This window comes from Chiloscyllium plagiosum, unplaced genomic scaffold (assembly GCF_037043375.1).
Source record: "Chiloscyllium plagiosum isolate Xiang-an unplaced genomic scaffold, Cpla_swu_hap1 HiC_scaffold_38, whole genome shotgun sequence".
Lineage (NCBI taxonomy): Eukaryota > Metazoa > Chordata > Chondrichthyes > Orectolobiformes > Hemiscylliidae > Chiloscyllium > Chiloscyllium plagiosum.
The window spans coordinates 9,389,797-9,409,157 of record NW_028270176.1 but is presented as its reverse complement, the minus strand read 5'-3'; the positions used below and the strand labels follow the sequence as shown (position 1 = coordinate 9,409,157).

The window sequence follows — 19,361 nt, the reverse complement described above, 5'->3', positions numbered from 1 at the left end:
GGGGAGGGGGGGAGCAGGCGACGAGGAGGGGGGAGGGGGGGAGCAGGTGACGAGGCGGGGGGAGGGAGGGAGGGGGGGAGCAGGCGACGAGGAGGGGGGAGGGAGGGAGGGAGCAGGCGACGAGGAGGGGGGAGGGAGGGGGGGGAGCAGGCGACGAGGGGGGGGAGCAGGCGACGAGGAGGGGGGAGGGAGGCAGTGGGGGAGCAGGCGACGGGGGGGGGGAGGGAGCAGATGATTGGGGTTGGGGGGGGGAGAGGGGGTAGGGAGCAGGTGTTGGGGGGGGGGCAGGGAGAACGAGTAGCTGACGGCAGGGGGAGGGGGGCGGTGGAGGAGGTGATCGAGGGCGAGGGGGGGGGAAGAGACAGAAGCCGAGGGATAGCAGGCCGGGCGAGGCAGTGGGAGTACAGCGATGTCCGACATGGTGAGGGAGGGGAGATGGAGATAGCAGCACGGTCTGAACTCTCCCCAAAACCTGTGGCTACTCACCCAGGACCCAGAACACCGCTGATCCAGCACCAGCCAACCAGAAGAAGGGGAAAGAGATCGCACCGGAGAGACCGTACTGATGGGCAGGACTCAGCTCCCGACCTGGGCAATATACAAACACACACACACACACACACACACACACACACACACACACACACACACACACACACACACACACACACACACAGTGAGACTCGTGCACTGTCCCGTCAATCCCAGTGTTGTAACCGCACTGCAACAGCTTGGCTCGGAGAGCAGCAAGTTTGGGAGCACGGGTCTTCAATACCACACGGTCAGGGCCTCCAGAGACTTTGCAGAATCCAGTGTCTCTGATGTTTTCTTAATAGCACGTGGAGCGAATGGCCTTGACTGAAGGCTGGTATCTGTAATGCTGGGGCCCACTGGGGGAGGCTGAGAGGGATCACTCACATCACACTGCTGCCTGAAGACTTTGACCATCGCTTCAGTCCTGTTATTTCAGCAGGAGTGCTGGCCTCTTCCATGGTTGAGGATGGGGATACTCTCAGAGCCTCCTCCTCCTCCTCCAGTGAGTTGAGGGATCGCTCACCAGCATTGATGTTTGGATATGGAAGGATGGCTGAGCTTAGATCTGCTCTGCGCAATCACATCTGGATTTTCTGCCTCCCCTGATCTAGTCAGCTTCACAATGGGATTAGGCTATGTCGGCCAATGATGGGGACAGACTAACCAGCTGATAACTTCCTGTTCTTTGTCCCACCCTTCCCTGGACACAGCGATTACAATTGTAGCTTTCCAGGAAACTTTTCCCAAACCCAAGGAATTGTGGAAACACTGAATCAACTTAGGAAGGGATTCTGAAGGGAGGTTAGAGAGAGTTGGGCAGAAATTTAAAAAGGAGGTCCTCAAGGGTAGTAATATCTGGATTATTCCCGGTGCTACGAGCTAGTCAGGGCAGGAATAGGAGGATAGAGCAGATGAATGCATGGCTGAGGAGCTGGTGTGTGGGAGAAGGATTCACATTTTTGGATCATTGGAAGCACTTTTGGGGTAGAAGTGACCTGTACAAGAAGGACGGATTGCACTGAAATTGGAAGGGGACTAACATACTGTCAGGGAAATTTGCTAGAACTGCTTGGGAGGATTTAAACTAGTAATGTGGGGGGAGGGTGGGACCCAGGGAGATAGTGAGGAAAGGGATCGATCCGAGATGGGTACAGCTGAGAACAGAAGTGAGTCAAACAGTCAGGGCAGGCAGGGACAAGGTGGGACTGATAAATTAAACTGCATTTATTTCAATGCAAGGGGCCTAACAGGGAAGGCAGATGAACTCAGGGCATGGTTAGGAACATGGGACTGGGATATCACAGCAATTATAGAAACATGGCTCAGGGATGGGCAGGACTGGCAGCTTAATGTTCCAGGATACAAATGCTACAGGAAGGATAGAAAGGGAGGCAAGAGAGGAGGGCAAGTGGCATTTTTGATAAGGGATAGCATTATAGCTGTGCTGAGGGAGGATATTCCCAGAAATATATCCAGAGAAGTTATTTGGGTGGAACTAAGAAATAAGAAAGGGATAATCATCTTATTGGGATTGTATTATACTCCCTCATAGTTAAAGGGAAATTGAGAAACAAATTTGTAAGGAGATCTCAGCTATCTGTAAGAATAACAGGGTGGTTATGGTCGGGGATTTTAACTTTCCAAACATCGACTGGGACTGCCATAGTGTTAAAGGTTTAGATGGAGAGGAATTTGTTAAGTGCGTACAAGACAATTTTCTGATTCAGTGTGTGGATGTACCTACTAGAGAAGGTGCAAAACCTGACCTACTCTTGGGAAATAAGGCAGGGCAGGTGACTGAGGTGTCAGTGGGGGAGCACTTTGGGGCCAGCGACCATAATTCTATTCATTTTAAAATAGTGATAGAAAAGGATAGACCAGATCTAAAAGTTGAAGTTCTAAATTGGAGAATGGCCAATTTTGATGGTATTAGGCAAGAACTTTCAAAAGCTGATTGGGGCAGATGTTCGCAGGTAAAGGGACGGCTGGAAAATGGGAAGCCTTCAGAAATGAGATAACGAGAGTCCAGAGAAAGTATATTCCTGTCAGGGTGAAAGGGAAGGCTGGTAGGTATAGGGAATGCTGGATGACTAAAGAAATTGAGGGTTTGGTTAAGAAAAAGAAGGAAGCATATGTCAAGTATAGACAGGATAGATCGAGTGAATCCTTAGAAGAGTATAAAGAAAGTAGGAGTATACTTAAGAGGGAAATCAGGAGGGCAAAACGGGGACATGAGATAGCTTTGGCAAATGGAATTAAGGAGAATCCAAAGGGGTTTTACAAATATATTAAGGACAAAAGGGTAACTAGGGAGAGAATAGGGCCCCTCTAAGATCAGCAAGGCGGCCTTTGTGTGGAGCAGCAGAAAATGGGTGAAGATACTAAATGAGTATTTTGCATCAGTATTTACTGTGGAAAAGGATATGGAAGATATAGGCTGTAGGGAAATAGATGGCGACATCTTGCAAAATGTCCCTATCACAGAGGAGGAAGTGCTGGATGTCTTGAAATGGTTAAAGGTGGATAAATCCCCAGGACCTGATCAGCTGTACCCAAGAACTCTGTGGGAAGCTAGAGAAGTGATTGCTGGGCCTCTTGCTGAGATATTTGTATCATCGATAGTCACAGGTGAGGTGCCGGAAGACTGGAGGTTGGCAAACGTGGTGTCACTGCTTAAGAAGGGTGGTATGGACAAGCCAGGGAACTATAGACCAGTGAGCCTGACCTCGGTGGTGGGCAAGTTGTTGGAGGGAATCCTGAGGGACAGGATGTACATGTATTTGGAAAAGCAAGGACTGATTAGGGATAGTCAACATGGCGTTGTGCATAGGAAATCATGTCTCACAAACTTGATTGAATTATTTAAAGAAGTAACAAAGAAGATTGATGAGGGCAGAGTGGTAGACGTGATCTATATGGTCTTCAGTAAGGCGTTCGACAAGGTTCCCCATGGGAGACTGATTAGCAAGGTTCGATCTCATGGAATACAGGGAGAACTAGCCATTTGGGTACAGAACTGGCTCAAAGGTAGAAGACAGAGGGTGGTGGTGGAAGGTTGTTTTGCAGACTGGAGGCCTGTGACCAGTGGAGTGCCACAAGGATCGGTGCTGGGTCCTCTACTTTTTGTCATTTACATAAATGATTTGGGTGTGAGCATAAGAGGTACAGTTAGTAAGTTTGCAGATGACACCAAAATTGGAGGTGTAGTGGACAGCGAAGAGGGTTTCCTCAGATTACAACAGGATCTGGACCAGATGGGCCAATGGGCTGAGAAGTGGCAGATGGAGTTTAATTCACATAAATGCGAGGTGCTGCATTTTGGGAAAGCAAATCTTAGCAGGACTTATACACTTAACGGTAAGGTCCTAGGGAGTGTTGCTGAACAAAGAGACCTTGGAGTGCAGGTTCATAGCTCCTTGAAAGTGGAATCGCAGGTAGATAGGATAGTGAAGAAGGCGTTTGGTATGCTTTCCTTTATTGGTCAGAGTGTTGAGTGCAGGAGTTGGGAGGTCATGTTGCGGCTGTACAGGACATTGGTTAGGCCACTGTTGGAATATTGCGTGAAATTCTGGTCTCCTTCCTATCGGAAAGATGTTGTGAAACTTGAAAGGGTTCAGAAAAGATTTACAAGGATGTTGCCAGGGTTGGAGGATTTGAGCTACAGGGAGAGGCTGAACAGGCTGGGGCTGTTTTCCCTGGAGCGTCGGAGGCTGAGGGGTGACCTTATAGGATGTTTATAAAATCATGAGGGGCATGGATAGGATAAATAGACAAAGTTTTTTCCCTGGGGTGGGGGAGTCCAGAACTAGAGAGCATAGGTTTAGGGTGAGAGGGGAAAGATATAAAAGAGACCTAAGGGGCAACTTTTTCACACAGAGGGTGGGTGTGTGTATGGAATGAGCTGCCAGAGGATGTGGTGGAGGCTGGTACAGTTACAGCATTTAAGAGGCATTTGGATGGGTATATGAGTAGGAAGGGTTTGGAGGGATATGGGCCGGATGCTGGCAGGTGGGACTAGATTGGGTTGGGATATCTGGTCGGCATGGACGGGTTGGACTGAAGGGTCTGTTTCTGTGCTGTACGTCTCTATTATATGCAGTATTCCAACCACTGTCCTGTACAGCCACAACATGACCCTCGTAACTCCTGTATTCAATACTCTGACCAATAAAGGAAAACCCGGTATTTGTTTTGTACATTAATGACCTGGATGTGAACACTGAAGATATAATTAGCTAATGTGCAGATGACATGAAAATTGAGGAATAAAAGGTACAATGATTAGAATGAGGTCAGCCAGATGGACTGCAGAATAGGAGATCCCTGATTGACAGCCCCAATCAGGGAGCGCTGGCTGACAGCTATAAACAGGAGTGACAGAGGTTCTGTTCTCTCAGAGCTGGCTGGGTCAGTGTCATGTACCGTAGATGTTTAAGTAAAGGGCGACTTGGTTATGGGATACCAGCCACCGTGTAGTTATTTGAAAAGGGACCCTGGTGTACAAGGCCATACATTGCTGAAGGTATCAGTGCAGGAAGACAGGGTGGGGAAAGAGGCGTATGGGATGCTTGCCTTCGTTAGCCGAGGCGTAGAGGACAGACACAGGGAGGTCTTAGAAGACATTGGTTAAGACCCAGATAGAACAGTGGGCATGGTTCTGGTCACCACACGATTGGAAGGATGTGATTGCAGTGGAGAAGGTGCAGAGGAGATTCACTCGGATGTTGCCTGGGATGGAAAGCTTCAGTTATGAGGAGATATTGGGTTTGTTTTCCCCGATCGAGGTATCCGACATTACAAGAACAGACGGTGCAAATCTTTTCCTTCAGGGCAGATGTGTCTCAGAGCAGCAGGCATCAGTTTAAGGTGAGGAGGGAGTGGCTCAGGGGAGACCCGAGTGACTGTGCTGCCCAGAGAGGGTGGTGCAGGCAGCTACTCGACGCTGGCGAAGCATCTGGATGGGCACTTACCGAACAGGACAAGGCGAGACTGGGAGGCCCGCAGGTGAACAATGTAACAAGCTCCAAAAAACACCACCAGGGCGATGAGCAGCATCGGAGAGGTGATCCTGGGGGGTGGGAAGAGGAGAACACAGAGAGAGAGAGAGAGAGAGAGACCATAAGGCATAGGAGCAGAAATTAGGCCATTCTGCCCATTGAGTCTGCTCTGCCGTTCAACCATGGCTGTTAAGTTTCTCAACCCCATTCTCCTCGGGTCCCAGTCCCTCTGACCAATGGAAACATCTTCCCTCTGTCCAGGCCATTCAATTAGATCCCTCCTCATCCTTCTCCAACTCCATTGAATATAACCCCAGAGTCCCCAGACATTCCTCATTGGTCCCAGGATTGAAAAACGTAACCTTTCTCGTGGGCCTCCTCTGAACAGGCTGCAGGTATGTGGCCCAAAGCTGCGCACAATACTCCAAATGTGGTCCGACCAGAGCCTCAGAAATACATCCCTGCTTTTATATTCAATTTCTCTCAAAATAAATGCCATCACTGAATTTGCCATTCTAACTACTCAGTCAACCTGCAAGTTTACCTCGAGAGAATCCTGGACTAGAACTCCCTCGTCTCGTTGCACTTCAGACTTCTGGATATTCTAGGTAAAAACAGTGACAGCAGATGCTGGAAACCAGATTCTGGATTAGTGGTGCTGGAAGAGCACAGCAGTTCAGGCAGCATCCGACGAGCAGCGAAATCGACGTTTCGGGCAAAAGCCCTTCATCAGGAATAAAGGCAGTGAGCCTGGAGCGTGGAGAGATAAGCTAGGGGAGGGTGGGAGTGGGGAGAAAGTAGCATAGAATACAATGGGTGAGTGGGGGAGGGGATGAAGGTGATAGGTCAGGGAGGAGAGGGTGGAGTGGATAGGTGGAAAAGGAGATAGGCAGGTAGGACAAGTCCGGACAGGTCAAGGGGACTGGAAGTTTGAAACCAGGGTGAGGTGGGGGAAGGGGAAGTGAGGAAACTGTTGAAGTCCACATTGATGCCCTGGGGTTGAAGTGTTCCGAGGCGGAAGATGAGGCATTCATCCAGGCGTCTGGTGGTGAGGGAGCGGTGGTGGAGGAGGCCCAGGACCTCCATGTCCTCGACGGAGGGGGAGTTGAAATGTTGGGCCACTGGGCGATGTGGTTGATTGGTGCGGTGTCCCGGAGATGTTCCCTAAAGCGCTCTGCTAGGAGGCGCCCAGTCTCCCCGATGTAGAGGAGACCGCATCGGGAGCAACGGATACAATAAATTATATTAGTGGATGTGCAGGTAACACTTTGATGGATATGGAAGGCTCCTTTAGGGCCTTGGATGGAGGTGAGGGAGGAGGTGTGGGCACAGGTTTTACAGTTCCTGCGGTGGCAGGGGAAAGTGCCAGGATGGGAGGGTGGGTCGTAGGGGGGCGTGGACCTGACCAGGTACCAGGATGATGGGAGGGTGGGTCGCGGGGGGGGGGGGGGGGGGAAAGAGAACTTCTGGATAATCTCCCCATTTGGAAATTAGTCCATGCCCCTATTCTTCGTCCCAAAGTGCATGACCTCACACTTTCCCACATCTGCCAGTGCTTTGCCTACTCTAACCTGTCCAACTCCTTTTGCAGCCTCCCCGCCTCCTCAATGCTCCCTCTACGTATCTTTATATCATCTGAAAACTTAGCCAGAATGCCCTCAGTTCCCTCATCTAAGTCGTTAATGTATCAAGTGAAAAATTGTAGTCCCAACACAGAGCCTTGCGGAACGCCACTCACCACCGGCTGCCATCCTGAGAAGGACCCTTCTATCCCCACTCTCTGCCAGACATCTATCCATGCTAGCACCTTGCCTCTAACACCGTGGGCCCTTATCTTTCTTGGGCGCCTCCTGTGTGGCACCTTGTCAAAGGCCTTCTTGAAGACCAGGCAGATAACATCCATTGGCTCCCCCTAGTCTAAACCACTCAGCATGGGAATGAGAGTGAGGGAAGGGAACAGCGAATGAAATTGAGAGAGAGAGATTCACACAGAGTAGAGAGATAGAGAAAGAAAGAGTGTGAACAAGAGGGAGAGTCAGCGAGCAGGAGAATGAGAGAGAACGGAGTGCAGGACTGAGAGCAAGCATATGAGAGAGAGAGGGCACGCTGGTGAGATGACAGTGTGTGTGCAAGAAATTCTGAGTGAGAGTGTGTCTCAAAGAGAGATAGGGAGAGATAGAGAGAGAGGGAGGGAGTGTGGCAAAGAGAGGGGGAGACAGAGTGCACTGTGGAAAGGTAGTGTGAGGGAGTGTGTGAGAGATAGCGAGAAAATGAGCGTGTGAAAGAGAATTGGAGATGAGAAAGTGTCTGTGAGAGAGCACAAAAGACACACAAATTCACACACAAACAGAGGGACAATGAAAATGACCGAACAGAGTGCAACACATTACATTCGTGAGTACATGGGGTCCAAGTGGCCCAGATCTGGGAATGAGGAGTATGTATCATCCCCCAGTGTCTGGGTACTAGGAACTGGAAAAAGCACCACGTCCAACACCCTGGAATGTTGGAGAGGGTCCCTCAGTGCTCTGGGGAACACAGTTTCACCTGGGAATCTGGGCCTCTCTTGGAGCCTGGAGAATATGGCCAGTCAGGCAGGGAGGGGACGTGGGGCAGGTACTGGGAGCCGTCCTGGGCTGGGGACAGCTCAGGGGAGGCTGCAGCAGCTCCATCGCCGACTCCACACCCCAACATCCCCACAAGACTGAGGAACACGGTGTGGCTGCCGTTACCCTAGTCCTCACTAACCCCCTGCCCGCGTCCCTCTCACTTACACACAGTACACGATCAGGCCCAGGAACACAAACACGTAGTTGCTCTGGAAGTACTCCACGTTCTTCACCAGCCGCTTGCACATCTCGCCAAAGTTCTTCGGCCGGGAGAAACGTTTCTGGTCGATGAAGGAGGCCCAGGGTCGAATGGTGAGCCTGCGCCTCTCTATCCATTCCTTCGCTGGGCCCTGGGAGATGATCTTCGGAATATATATCCTGAGGGAAGGAGGGAGAGAGGGAGGGGGTGAGTGTGGGTGGAGGTCACAGCCTGCATACTATCCCCGAAGACATGGAAAGACTGACACGATTTCATTGTGAAGCGATAGATTTGATTCCCTACAGTGTGGGGACAGGCCCTTCAGCCCAACCAGTCCGCACTGACCCTCTGAACAGTAACCCACCCAGACCCATTTCCCTCTGACTAATGCACCTAACACTATGGACAATTTATAATGGCCAATCCACCCTGACTTGCACATCTTTGGACTGTGGGAGGAAACCGGAGCACCCGGAGGAAACCCACGCAGACATGGGGAGAATGTGCAAATTGCTCACAGACAGTCGCCTGAGGCTGGAATCGAACCCGGGTCCCTGGTGCTGTGAGGCAGCACTGCTAACCACTGAGCCACCGTGCCGCCCCATGGCCGGGGCTGTGTCGAGGCTGAGGGATGACCTTAGAGGATAATAAAATCATGAGAGGCATGGATAGGATAAACAGACAAAGTCTTTTCCCCAGGATGGGGGAGTCCAGAACTAGAGGGCATAGGTTCAGGGTGAGAGGGGAAAAGATATAAAAGAGACTGAAGGGGCAACTTTTTCACACAGAGGGTGGTGTCTGTGTGTGGAATGAGCTGCCAGAGGATGTGGTGGAGGCTGGTACAATGACAGCATTTAAAAGGCAGCTGGCTGGGTGTATGATTAGGAAGGGTTCAGAGCGATATGGGCCAAGTGCTAGATTGGGTTGGGCTATCTGGTTGGCATGGACGAGTTGGACCGAAGGGTCTGTTTCCGAGCTGTACACCTCTGTGACTATCTTAAAAAGACATGAGGGGCAATTTTGTTTTTTTTTTAAAAAATGTTTAGACACTGAATGGCTAGTGGGTGGAATGCACTTCCTGGGGAAGTAGTGGATGAAAGTACAGTCGAGGTGTTGAAAAGACATTTGGACAGGTATGTGAATGGGAAAGGTTTGGAGGGATGGAGTAGGCAGGTGGGACGAGTGGAGTTTGGGATTGTGGTCAACATAGAGCGGTTGGACCAAAGGGGCCGTTTCTCTGCTGTATGACCATGACTCGGGGAGTGGATGACAATTTGGATTGAACGCAATATAAGAACGAGGAGGAGTAGACCATCCAGCTCCTCAACCCTGCTCTGCCATTCAATAAGATCATGCTGAGCTTTCATGACCTCAGCTCCACTCACCCGTGCTCTCACCATAACGCTTAATTCCTCTACTGTTGCAAACATCTTAGCTTAAAAACATTTACTGAGGAAGCCTCAACCACTGCCCTGGGCAGGGATTTCCACAGATTCACAACCCTCTGGGTGAAGGAGTTCCTTCTCAATTCAGTCCTAAATCTGCTCCCCCTCATTTTGAGGCTATGCCCCCTTGTTCGAGTTTCCCACCACTGGAAGCATCCTCTCTCTCCTTCTATCTTATCTATTCCCTTCATAATTTGATGTTTCCATAAGATTCCCCCTCATTCTTCCAAAATCCCAATGAATATAATCCCAGTCTACTCAGTCTCTCCCCATAAGCCAACTCCCTCAACTCCGGAACCAACCTGGTGAACCTCCTCTGCAGCCCCTCCAGTGCCAGTCTGTCCTTTCTCAAGTAAGGAGACCAAAGATGTGCAGGTCAGGGTGAATTGGCCATGCTAAGTTGCCCGTAGTGTTAGGTGCATTAGTCAGAGTGAAATGGGTCTGGGTGGGTCACTCTTCGGAGGGTCGGTGTGGACTGGTTGGGCCGAAGGGCCTGTTTCCACACTGTAGGGAAACAAATCTAATCTAACCAAACCTGCACACAGTACTCCAGGTGTGGCCTCACCAGCACCTTGTACAGTTGTATCATAACCTCCCTGCTTTTAAACTCAATCCCTTCAGCAATGAAGGACAAAATTCCAGTTGCCTTCCTAATTACCTGCTGTACCTGCAGACCAACCCTCTGTGATTCATGCACAGAGAACTCACGGGCAGGGACGTGGGGAAAGGGCAGGAGGTTAGTACTGGATTATCATGCTCATTACAACAGCTGGTGCAGATAGGACGGACAGAATGGTCTCCTGCTTTGGTAACGGTGAAGCACGCTTGAAGGGCTGAGTGGCCAAATATCGTTTGTTGTTCACATGGAATCCCCCCCCCTCTCTCTCTCTCTGTCGCTCCCCCCGCCAACCCTGGTGTGGAAGCAGTGCATTCAGCCCATTGAGTCCTCAACGTATGGAGTCAGCTATTACAAGGGGGCATAGCTTTAAATTAAGTGGGGGTAGGTATAGGACAGATGTTAGGGGTAGGTTCTTTACTCAGCAAGTCGTGAGTTCATGGAATGCCCTGCCAGTAGCAGTGGTGGGCTCTCCCTCATTATGGGCATTTAAGCGGGCATTGGATAGGTATATGGAGGATAGTGGGCTAGTGTAGGTTAGGTGGGCTTGGATCGGCACAACATCGAGGGCCGAAGGGCCTGTACTGCGCTGTATTCTTCTATGTTCTATAAATTTAGGTACTTTTAAATTGAGGTTTTGTTTAAACCAAATATTCTTACCAAATCAAAATCATAAATGAAAGTCAATTCATGGCTAAGTCTCTCAACTACTCTGGGTTCGGTTTAACAAAACTGTTCTCAGAATCATAGAGATGTACAGCATGGAAACAGACCCTTCGGTCCAACCCGTCCATGCCGACCAGATATCCCCAACCCAATCTAGTCCCACCTGCCAGCCGTGTGAAACACCTTCTCTCCCAGGCTGCTCGTGAAAAGTAAGAGGACTCTGAGACGCAAAGGTCTCCACTGGGAAAGAACACAGTATTTGTTTCCTCCCCCTTTCTATCAAGATTTCACTCAAACAGAAATGCTGTTGTACATTGTCGGCAGCAGTGCGATTTTACTGAGGGCTGCTTAGATATTTTTAAGCATTCTGCTCAGACATGTTCTAACACACTCCGGGACAATGTAACTTTTCAGTTCAAGGAGGGAGAGAGCATCACCTGCCCTCAGACCACTCCTTAAAAGGGCCCCTGGTTTTCTAACTGGGTGTTTCCCGGGAGGGAGAGCTGGAACCCATGAGCTGAGACGACCTGCCAGCGAGGGGTTCGCGTGACTTCACCTGCCGGTCACCCCGCTTGCTTCCTCCTCTTTGGTCAGGGAGAAGACGTCATCAGGCTTGGAGCTCATGGCCTCCGGAAAGTGAGCAGAGAGCTGGGAATACCTAGAACAAAGAAACAAATTGGGAGAAAGAATCTTCATCAGTAAAACAGTGACTGACTCTCCTCACAGTTAGGAAGACCAGAGACAATATCACAGTAATAAACCAGCTCATACAGCGTCTATAGATGGCCCTCTCCATAACGCTGTGTGGTACCTACAAGTACTCTATAGGATTTATACTGGGTCAATCAGGTCTGTACAGATAGTATGAGGTTTCTATGGAGTCTTTGATATCTATTTGGTTCTATAGGTTGTCTATGGTTTCTCAATAGGATTGCAATAGGGTCTCTATGCAAGCTGAAAGGTCTCTAGAGAATCTGAACAGATTATCTCTACAGGCAATTTAAGGGTTTATAAACAATCAGTTTTCTAAAAGGTTTATATCAGTTCTATAATTCTCAATAGGACTGCCGCAGGGTCTACAGTGTACCTACAGGCTGTACAGTCTCTACCATTGTAGCTCAGGTTGTAAGTTTGCTCGCTGAGCTGGAAGGTTTGTTCTCAGATGTTTTGACTCCATGCTGGGTAACATCATCAGGGAGCCTCCAGTGAAATGCTGGTGGTCTGTCCCACTTGCTATTTATCTGTCTGGGTCTGTCGAGGTAGGTGATATCACTTCAGATTCTTTTTCTCAAGGGCTGGTTAATGGGGACCAAATCAATATGTTTGTTATGGAGTTCCTGTTTGAATGCCAGGCCTCTCAGAAATCCCGTGTGTGTCTTTGTTTAGCCTGTCCCGGGTTGGATGTACTGTTCCAGTTGAACTGTGTCCCTCTTCATCTGTGTGTATGGATACCAGTGATAGTTGGTCATGTCTTTTGGTGGCTAGTTGGTGCTGGTATATCCTGGGGCCTATTTTCCTGCCTGCCTGTCCGATGTATGTACAATCTCTATAGAGTCTAGCTGGGCTCTATCGAGTATACCCAGGATCCAGTATCTCTATAGGGTTTACTGAGGGCCATAGAGTGCACTGAATCATTTTAAAGGTACATATGGGTCTTCCAAGGGCTCCATATATCTGAAGCAAAACTAGAAATTGCTGGAAACAGTCAGCAGGTCTGGCAGCATCTGTGCAGGGAACTCAGAGTTAACGGTTTGGGTCCAGTGACCCTTCCTGAGAACTGCATAGAGTCTATATCAGGCATCCACGGGTGCCTATAGGGAGCGCACGGGGTCTGTCAGGAGTGCACGGGTCTGTAGGGTGTCTATAGTTAGCATACAGGGCCTATAGGGAGTATACAGGGTCTAGAGTTAGCATACAGCGTCTATAGGGTGTCTATAGGTAGCATACAGGGTCTATAGTTAGCATACAGGGTCTATAGGGTGTCTATAGTTAGCGTACAGGGCCTATAGTGTGTCTATAGGTAGCATATAGGGTCGATAGGGAGTGTCTGGGGTAGCTATAGAGTATCTTGGCTCTATATGGTGCCTATAGGGTATCTGTAGGATAACTACGGGGGGCACACGGAATCTATAGGGGTATTTTAGGATGCACACGAGATCTATATAGTGTCTATAGGGTGTACATTATATCCATAGGCTCTGAAGGAAAATGTAAATTCGTACCTGTTTCTGTTATTTCCTGTGACCCGTTGGCAGAGGATGTGACGTCACACACCTTTATGATTCTGCTTCCTCCACAATAAACCGCCGCGCCCGAGCTCTGCACCAATCAGCGATCCGCATCCGAGCGTGCTCCAACAGGCTATCCAATCAGAGGGCGGTGTCTGGGCGGAGAACAACAGGATATCCAATCAGAGGGCGGTGTCTGGGCGGAGAACAACAGGATATCCAATCAGAGGGCGGTATCTGGGCGGAGAACAACAGGATATCCAATCAGAGGGCGGTATCTGGGCGGAGAACAACAGGATATCCAATCAGAGGGCGGTGTCTGGGCGGAGAACAACAGGATATCCAATCAGAGGGCGGTATCTGGGCGGAGAACAACAGGATATCCAATCAGAGGGCGGTATCTGGGCTGGGCACAACAGGATATCCAATCAGAGGGCGGTAGCTGGGCCGCGAACAAGAGGATATCCAATCAGAGGGCGGTGTCTGGGCGGAGAACAACAGGATATCCAATCAGAGGGCGGTATCTGGGCGGAGAACAACACGATATCCAATCAGAGGGCGGTATCTGGGCGGAGAACAACAGGATATCCAATCAGAGGGCGGTATCTGGGCGGAGAACAACAGGATATCCAATCAGAGGGCGGTATCTGGGCAGAGAACAACAGGCTATCCAATCAGAGGGCGGTATCTGGGCGGAGAACAACAGGATATCCAATCAGAGGGCGGTATCTGGGCGGAGAACAACAGGATATCCAATCAGAGGGCGGTATCTGGGCAGGGCACAACAGGATATCCAATCAGAGGGCGGTATCTGCGCGGAGAACAACAAGATATCCAATCAGAGGGCGGTATCTGGGCGGAGAACAACAGGATATCCAATCAGAGGGCGGTATCTGGGCAGGGCACAACAGGATATCCAATCAGAGGGCGGTATCTGCGCGGAGAACAACAAGATATCCAATCAGAGGGCGGTATCTGGGCAGAGAACAACAGGATATCCAATCAGAGGGCGGTATCTGGGCAGAAACATACCAGGACATCCAGTTAGAGGGCGGTATCCATGGGAGGAGGTGGGGTTTGTTGGGGGTGTTGGAGATCACTGTCAAATCAAAACACCGTTTAAAACTGCCTCCACTGACCAATCATTACTCTTACATCAATACATCACTGGAGCAGGTTTGGTTGTGACCCTGGGACCTGGGTTTGGTTGTGACCCTGGGACCTGGGTTTGGTTGTGACCCTGGGACCTGGGTTTGGTTGTGATCCTGGGACCAGGGTTTGGTTGTGATCCTGGGACCTGGGTTTGGTTGTGACCCTGGGACCTGGGTTTGGTTGTGACCCTGGGACCTGGGTTTGGTTGTGACCCTGGGACCTGGATTTGGTTGTGACCCTGGGACCAGGTTTGGTTGTGACCCTGGGACCTGGGTTTGGTTGTGACCCTGGGACCAGGGTTGTTCAGTTCCAGCTACATTAGAGTGTTTGCCTTGACACTGTGCCCAGGAGCTGGAATGGGATTATACATTGTTCTGCTGGGTCACTGAGAGTCAAATCAAACTTACCATCATATGGCCAGGGGTCTACAGCATCATTCAGATTTAGGATAAGATAGAATCCCTACAGGCCATTTGGCCCAACAACTCCACACCGACCCTGCAAAGAGTAACCCATCCAGACCCATTCCCCTAATACTCTACATTTCCCCCTGACTAATGCAGCTAACCTACACATCCCTCAACACCATGGGCAATTTAGCATGGCCAATTCACTTAATCTGCACACTTTTGGATTGTGGGAGGAAACCGGAGCGGCTGGAGTAAACCCAGGGAGCATGTGCAAAGTCCACACGGACAGTCCCCTGAGGCTGGAATCAACCTCGGGTTCCTGGTGCTGTAAGGCAGCAGTGCTAACCACTGAGCCACCGTGCTGCCCTGATAGAATTAGGTCATTCAGCTCATGAAAACTGCCCCACCATTTCATCCTGGTGAATTGTTTCTCAACCCCATCCTCCTGCCTTCTCTCGGTAACACTTGATCCCCTTACTAATCAAGAACTGATCTATCTCTGTCTCAAATACTCTCAATGACTTGGCCCCTACAGCACTCTGCCACAATGCGTTCCACGGATTAACCACTCTCTGAAGAGATTCTTCCTCATCTCAGGACACTCTGAGGCTGTGCCATCACACCCTGGCCTCTCCTCCTTGTGGAAACATCTTATCCACGTCCACTCCATCCAGTTCCCTCAGTATTTTAAAGTTTCAATCAGACTCCCCCGCACTCATCCAACTAAATTCCATTGAGTACAGACCCAGAGCCCTCATATGTCAAGCCTTTTTAGTCAAAGTTGAAAAGTGTGGTGCTGGAAAAATGCAGCAGGCCAGGCAGCATCTGAAGAGCAGGAGATGAAGGACTCGTGCCCGAAATGTCAACACTTCTCCTCCTCGGATGCTGTGCTTTTCCAGCGCCACACTTTTCGATTCAGCACCTGCCAATGCCAGAGCATCTCCCAAGTCTCTCTGTGCCTCAGATTTCCAAAGCCTTTTGCACTAACCTCATAGTCTCCCACATTGTGTCCTCTCTGTCACTTCTGTGTCCACTGGCCGAGCATGACCAAGTCCTTTTGCAACCTCTCCACTTCCTCAACACAACCTGTCCCTCAGTTTTTGTGTCCTCTGCAAATGTAACAACAATTTCCCCATTTCCTTCATCCAGATCATCAACGTATGATGTGAATAGTTGTGGTCCCAACACTGACCCTTGGAAATTAGCTAGTCACCAGCTGTCATCCTGACAAAGATCCCTTTATCCTCACTCTCTGACTTCTGCCAATCAGCCAATCCTCTATCCAAGCCAATACCTTGCCTCTAAACACCATGGACTCATTTTAATTCACAGCCTCCTATTGTGGCAGCTTGTCAAAAGCCTTCTGAAAACCTGAATAGATGTTGTCCACTGGCTCTCCTTTGGTAAAAGTGAGGACTGCAGATGCTGGAAATCAGAGTCTAGATCAGAGTGGTGCTGGAAAAGCACAGCAGGTCAGGCAGCATCCGAGGAGCAGGAAAATCGACATTTCAGGATGGAGTCCTTCATCAGGGATTGAGGCAGGGACCCTCCAGGGTGGAGAGATAAATGGGAAGGGAGTGGGGCTGGGGAGAAGGTAGCAAAGAGTACTATAGGTGGATGGGGGTGGGGGTGGGGATGGGGGTGATAGGTCAGGGAGGAGGGTGGAGTGGATAGGTGGGAAGGGTGATAGGCAGGTAGGACAGGTCATGAGGACAGTGCTGAGCTGGAAGGTAGGAACTGGGGTAAGGTGGGGGGAGGCGAAATGGGGAAACTGGTGAAGTCCACATTGATGCCCTGGGGTTGAAGTGTTCCGAGGCGGAAGATGAGGCGTTCTTCCTCCAGGCGCCTGGTGGTGAGGGAGCGGTGGTGGAGGAGGCCCAGGACCTCCATGTCCTCGGTAGAGTGGGAGGGGGAAGTTGAAATGTTGGGCCACGGGAGGGTGGGGTTGATTGATGTGGGTGTCTCGGAGATGTTCCCTAAAGCGCTCTGCTAGGAGGCGCCCAGTCTCCCCAATGTAGAGGAGACCGCATCGGGAGCAACGGATACAATAGATGATATTGGTGGATGTGGATGGCTCTCCTTTGTCTAATTTGCTTCCTTGAAGAATTCTAACAAATGTGTCAGACACAACCTCACCATAACAAAGCCATGCTGACTCAACCCTATTTTATCATGATTTCCAAGTATTCTGCAATCTAATCCTTAATAATTGTGAGATATTATGTTTTACTAAATCACTCAACAGCATGCTATATTCATGAACACCAGGTTCCTGTTCATCCATTCATTACCCTTCACTAACCCGTTGTTCACTATAACACGACTCTATTCATTCATTCATAAAACTGCGGTTTTGTAGTTCTATTTTACTGTTCAAATTTAAAACAACCCTTTCAAACACATTACTGCATTTTCACACCTTATCAGCCTTTGCTCCAAGCAACGTTTAGGCCAAGCTGCCTTTGTATAGCTGTCGATATCGGAAACAATATCATCCCCAAATTGGGTCTGGGGGAAACAAACACCCGTCAGAAAAATAAAGGCAGAATTAAATGATCCCTCGCGTTTATGGGACAAATTCACCAGAGAAACGAAGTCATGACCTGATCAGCCCATGATCATGAAGTAATCCAATTTAAAAAGCAGTTAAACGCAGCACATGAACAGCTGCAGAAAGATCAGGAGCTTGAAAAAAGGGAAGAAGAAACAGGAGGATGCGATAACAGCCCTGTCAGTTTCTTCCCAGGTTCCCAGGCCCGCACAGAATTTGTACTCGGCCACCTGAGACATCCAGGAAGTGATTCAGAAAGACAAAGCTACTGCCCTGGCACCAGAGGAACTCTAGCAGGGAAAGCGATGAGGACTTGTGTATCCCTGATATCGTTTTTAACAACCCCTTAAAACCAGGAAAGTAAAGATTGAAAGATGATCAGGCAGAGATTAGAAGATGGCTCTGAGGTAGTTGAGCTGATACTGGAGACTGAAATACACACAGTGACCTCTGACCCTTGAGAATCGAGGCAAGTGACCGAAAGAAAAGCCTCACCCGGAGAAGAGGCCAATGAAGACATGGGAAAGCCTAGACCGGTTGTGGGGAAATCCCTGAGACGGGGTGCAAATACAGGAATCCCAAATGCGCCAGGGATTTTGAAGGTTGCAATTCCGGCCTGCTGAGGCCTACTTTAGTGGCTGGACTTCAACCTGAGCTCAGCAAAATGTTAAAGCCCACCAGACCAGAGTGGGATTGGGAGGGGGGAGACGAATTACTGTGACTTAGTGGACCGAGCCGACTGGCTCAACAGAGACGTGGGTGCCACATTGTGAGCCCTTCAGGCAGAACGGATGAAACAGACCCGCGGTAATGCTCGGAAGACCTAAGACCAAAGACCAGGGAAGCGTCACTTCTCTGGGAAGGAAGGTCACTGGGCCAAGGGGGTACTGGCCAAAGGGGAAAAAGAAAGAAATTGTCTAACGAGGAAGAGGAGAGCCTGGAGGCCGGGAGTAAGGAACGGCTAGCGTTGACAAAGAACTGAAAGAGCTCGCCCTCTACCCTCCTACTGGCTTTCTGCTAGCAGAGGGGGGATGGGCTGTATGGGAACATGAGGGCGGGGGACCTGGACGTTTGCGCACAGGAGTAGATTTGACGTGCCTACCCTAGAAGTATGAGAGCAAACTCCCTGTCGATGGGACAGTGAGGACAGCTCATGGAGCAAGAGCTGACAGGGTTGAAATCAAACTGACCAATCCCATGATTCGGAGATACCGGTGTTGGACTGGGGTGTACAAAGTTAAAAACCACACAACACCAGGTTATAGTCGAACAGGTTTAATTGGAACCACTAGCTTTCGGAGCGATTTTTAACTTTGACCAATCCCATACATCTTGAATTCTGCCCCCATGAGTTAGTAATACTTGGACTTGTTGACCAGCCGCTGCTCAGGATGGATAACCTCACCCAGCTGAATTCCTCTTTCTATTTCGATGAGGGATGGGTAACGTGGTCCATCAGAACCCTACAAAGGGAAGAATTTAAGTGTTGGGCTATAGACAAGGCTAACTTCAGGGAACTGAAAATGGAACCCACCATTCTGACAAGAACACCTCTACCTTGTGGAGAGAGTGAGGACTGCAGATGCTGGAGATCGGAGCTGAAAAATGTGTCGCTGGAAAAGCGCAGCAGGTCAGGCAGCATCCAAGGAGCAGGAGAATCGACGTTTCGGGCATGAGCCCTTCTTCAGGAATGAGGAAGGAATCATTCCTGAAGAAGGGCTCATGCCCGAAACGTCGATTCTCCTGCTCCTTGGATGCTGCCTGACCTGCTGCGCTTTTCCAGCGACACATTTTCACCTTTACCCTGTACCAAGCAGGAAAAAGGGACTTGAATTAAAAACCCACAGTACCTCTAACAGCCCAGTGTGGCCCTGTGGGAAATGGATCATGGGAAATTCGGTCACGCCATTCCACACCTGTCTTGGTATTGGGAAGCCTGTACAGCCCTCAGAAT

The 19,361-nt window shown here is 49.8% G+C and overlaps 2 protein-coding genes across 2 annotated transcripts in view; one reads left to right on the top strand and one right to left on the bottom strand.

Annotated features, from left to right (window-relative positions):
- The window catches only part of grik5 (glutamate receptor, ionotropic, kainate 5), a 164,186-nt gene extending 163,761 nt beyond the window's left edge, over nt 1-425 (top strand). The window contains exon 10 of the mRNA XM_087980816.1: nt 312-425. Coding sequence (XP_087836942.1) covers nt 312-425 — 114 coding nt within the window. The remainder of the gene's footprint in view (nt 1-311) is intronic.
- A 34-nt stretch (nt 426-459) lies between these two features.
- rabac1 (Rab acceptor 1 (prenylated)) lies at nt 460-13,329 on the bottom strand. The gene is made up of 5 exons (XM_087980872.1): nt 13,289-13,329; nt 11,623-11,724; nt 8,306-8,518; nt 5,505-5,602; nt 460-588 (listed from the first exon to the last, which is right to left on the bottom strand). Exons 2-5 carry the CDS (start codon nt 11,688-11,690, stop codon nt 479-481), a joined length of 489 nt encoding a protein of 162 aa, XP_087836998.1. The 5' UTR covers nt 11,691-11,724; nt 13,289-13,329; the 3' UTR covers nt 460-478.
- Between the last annotated feature and the right edge of the window lie 6,032 nt (nt 13,330-19,361).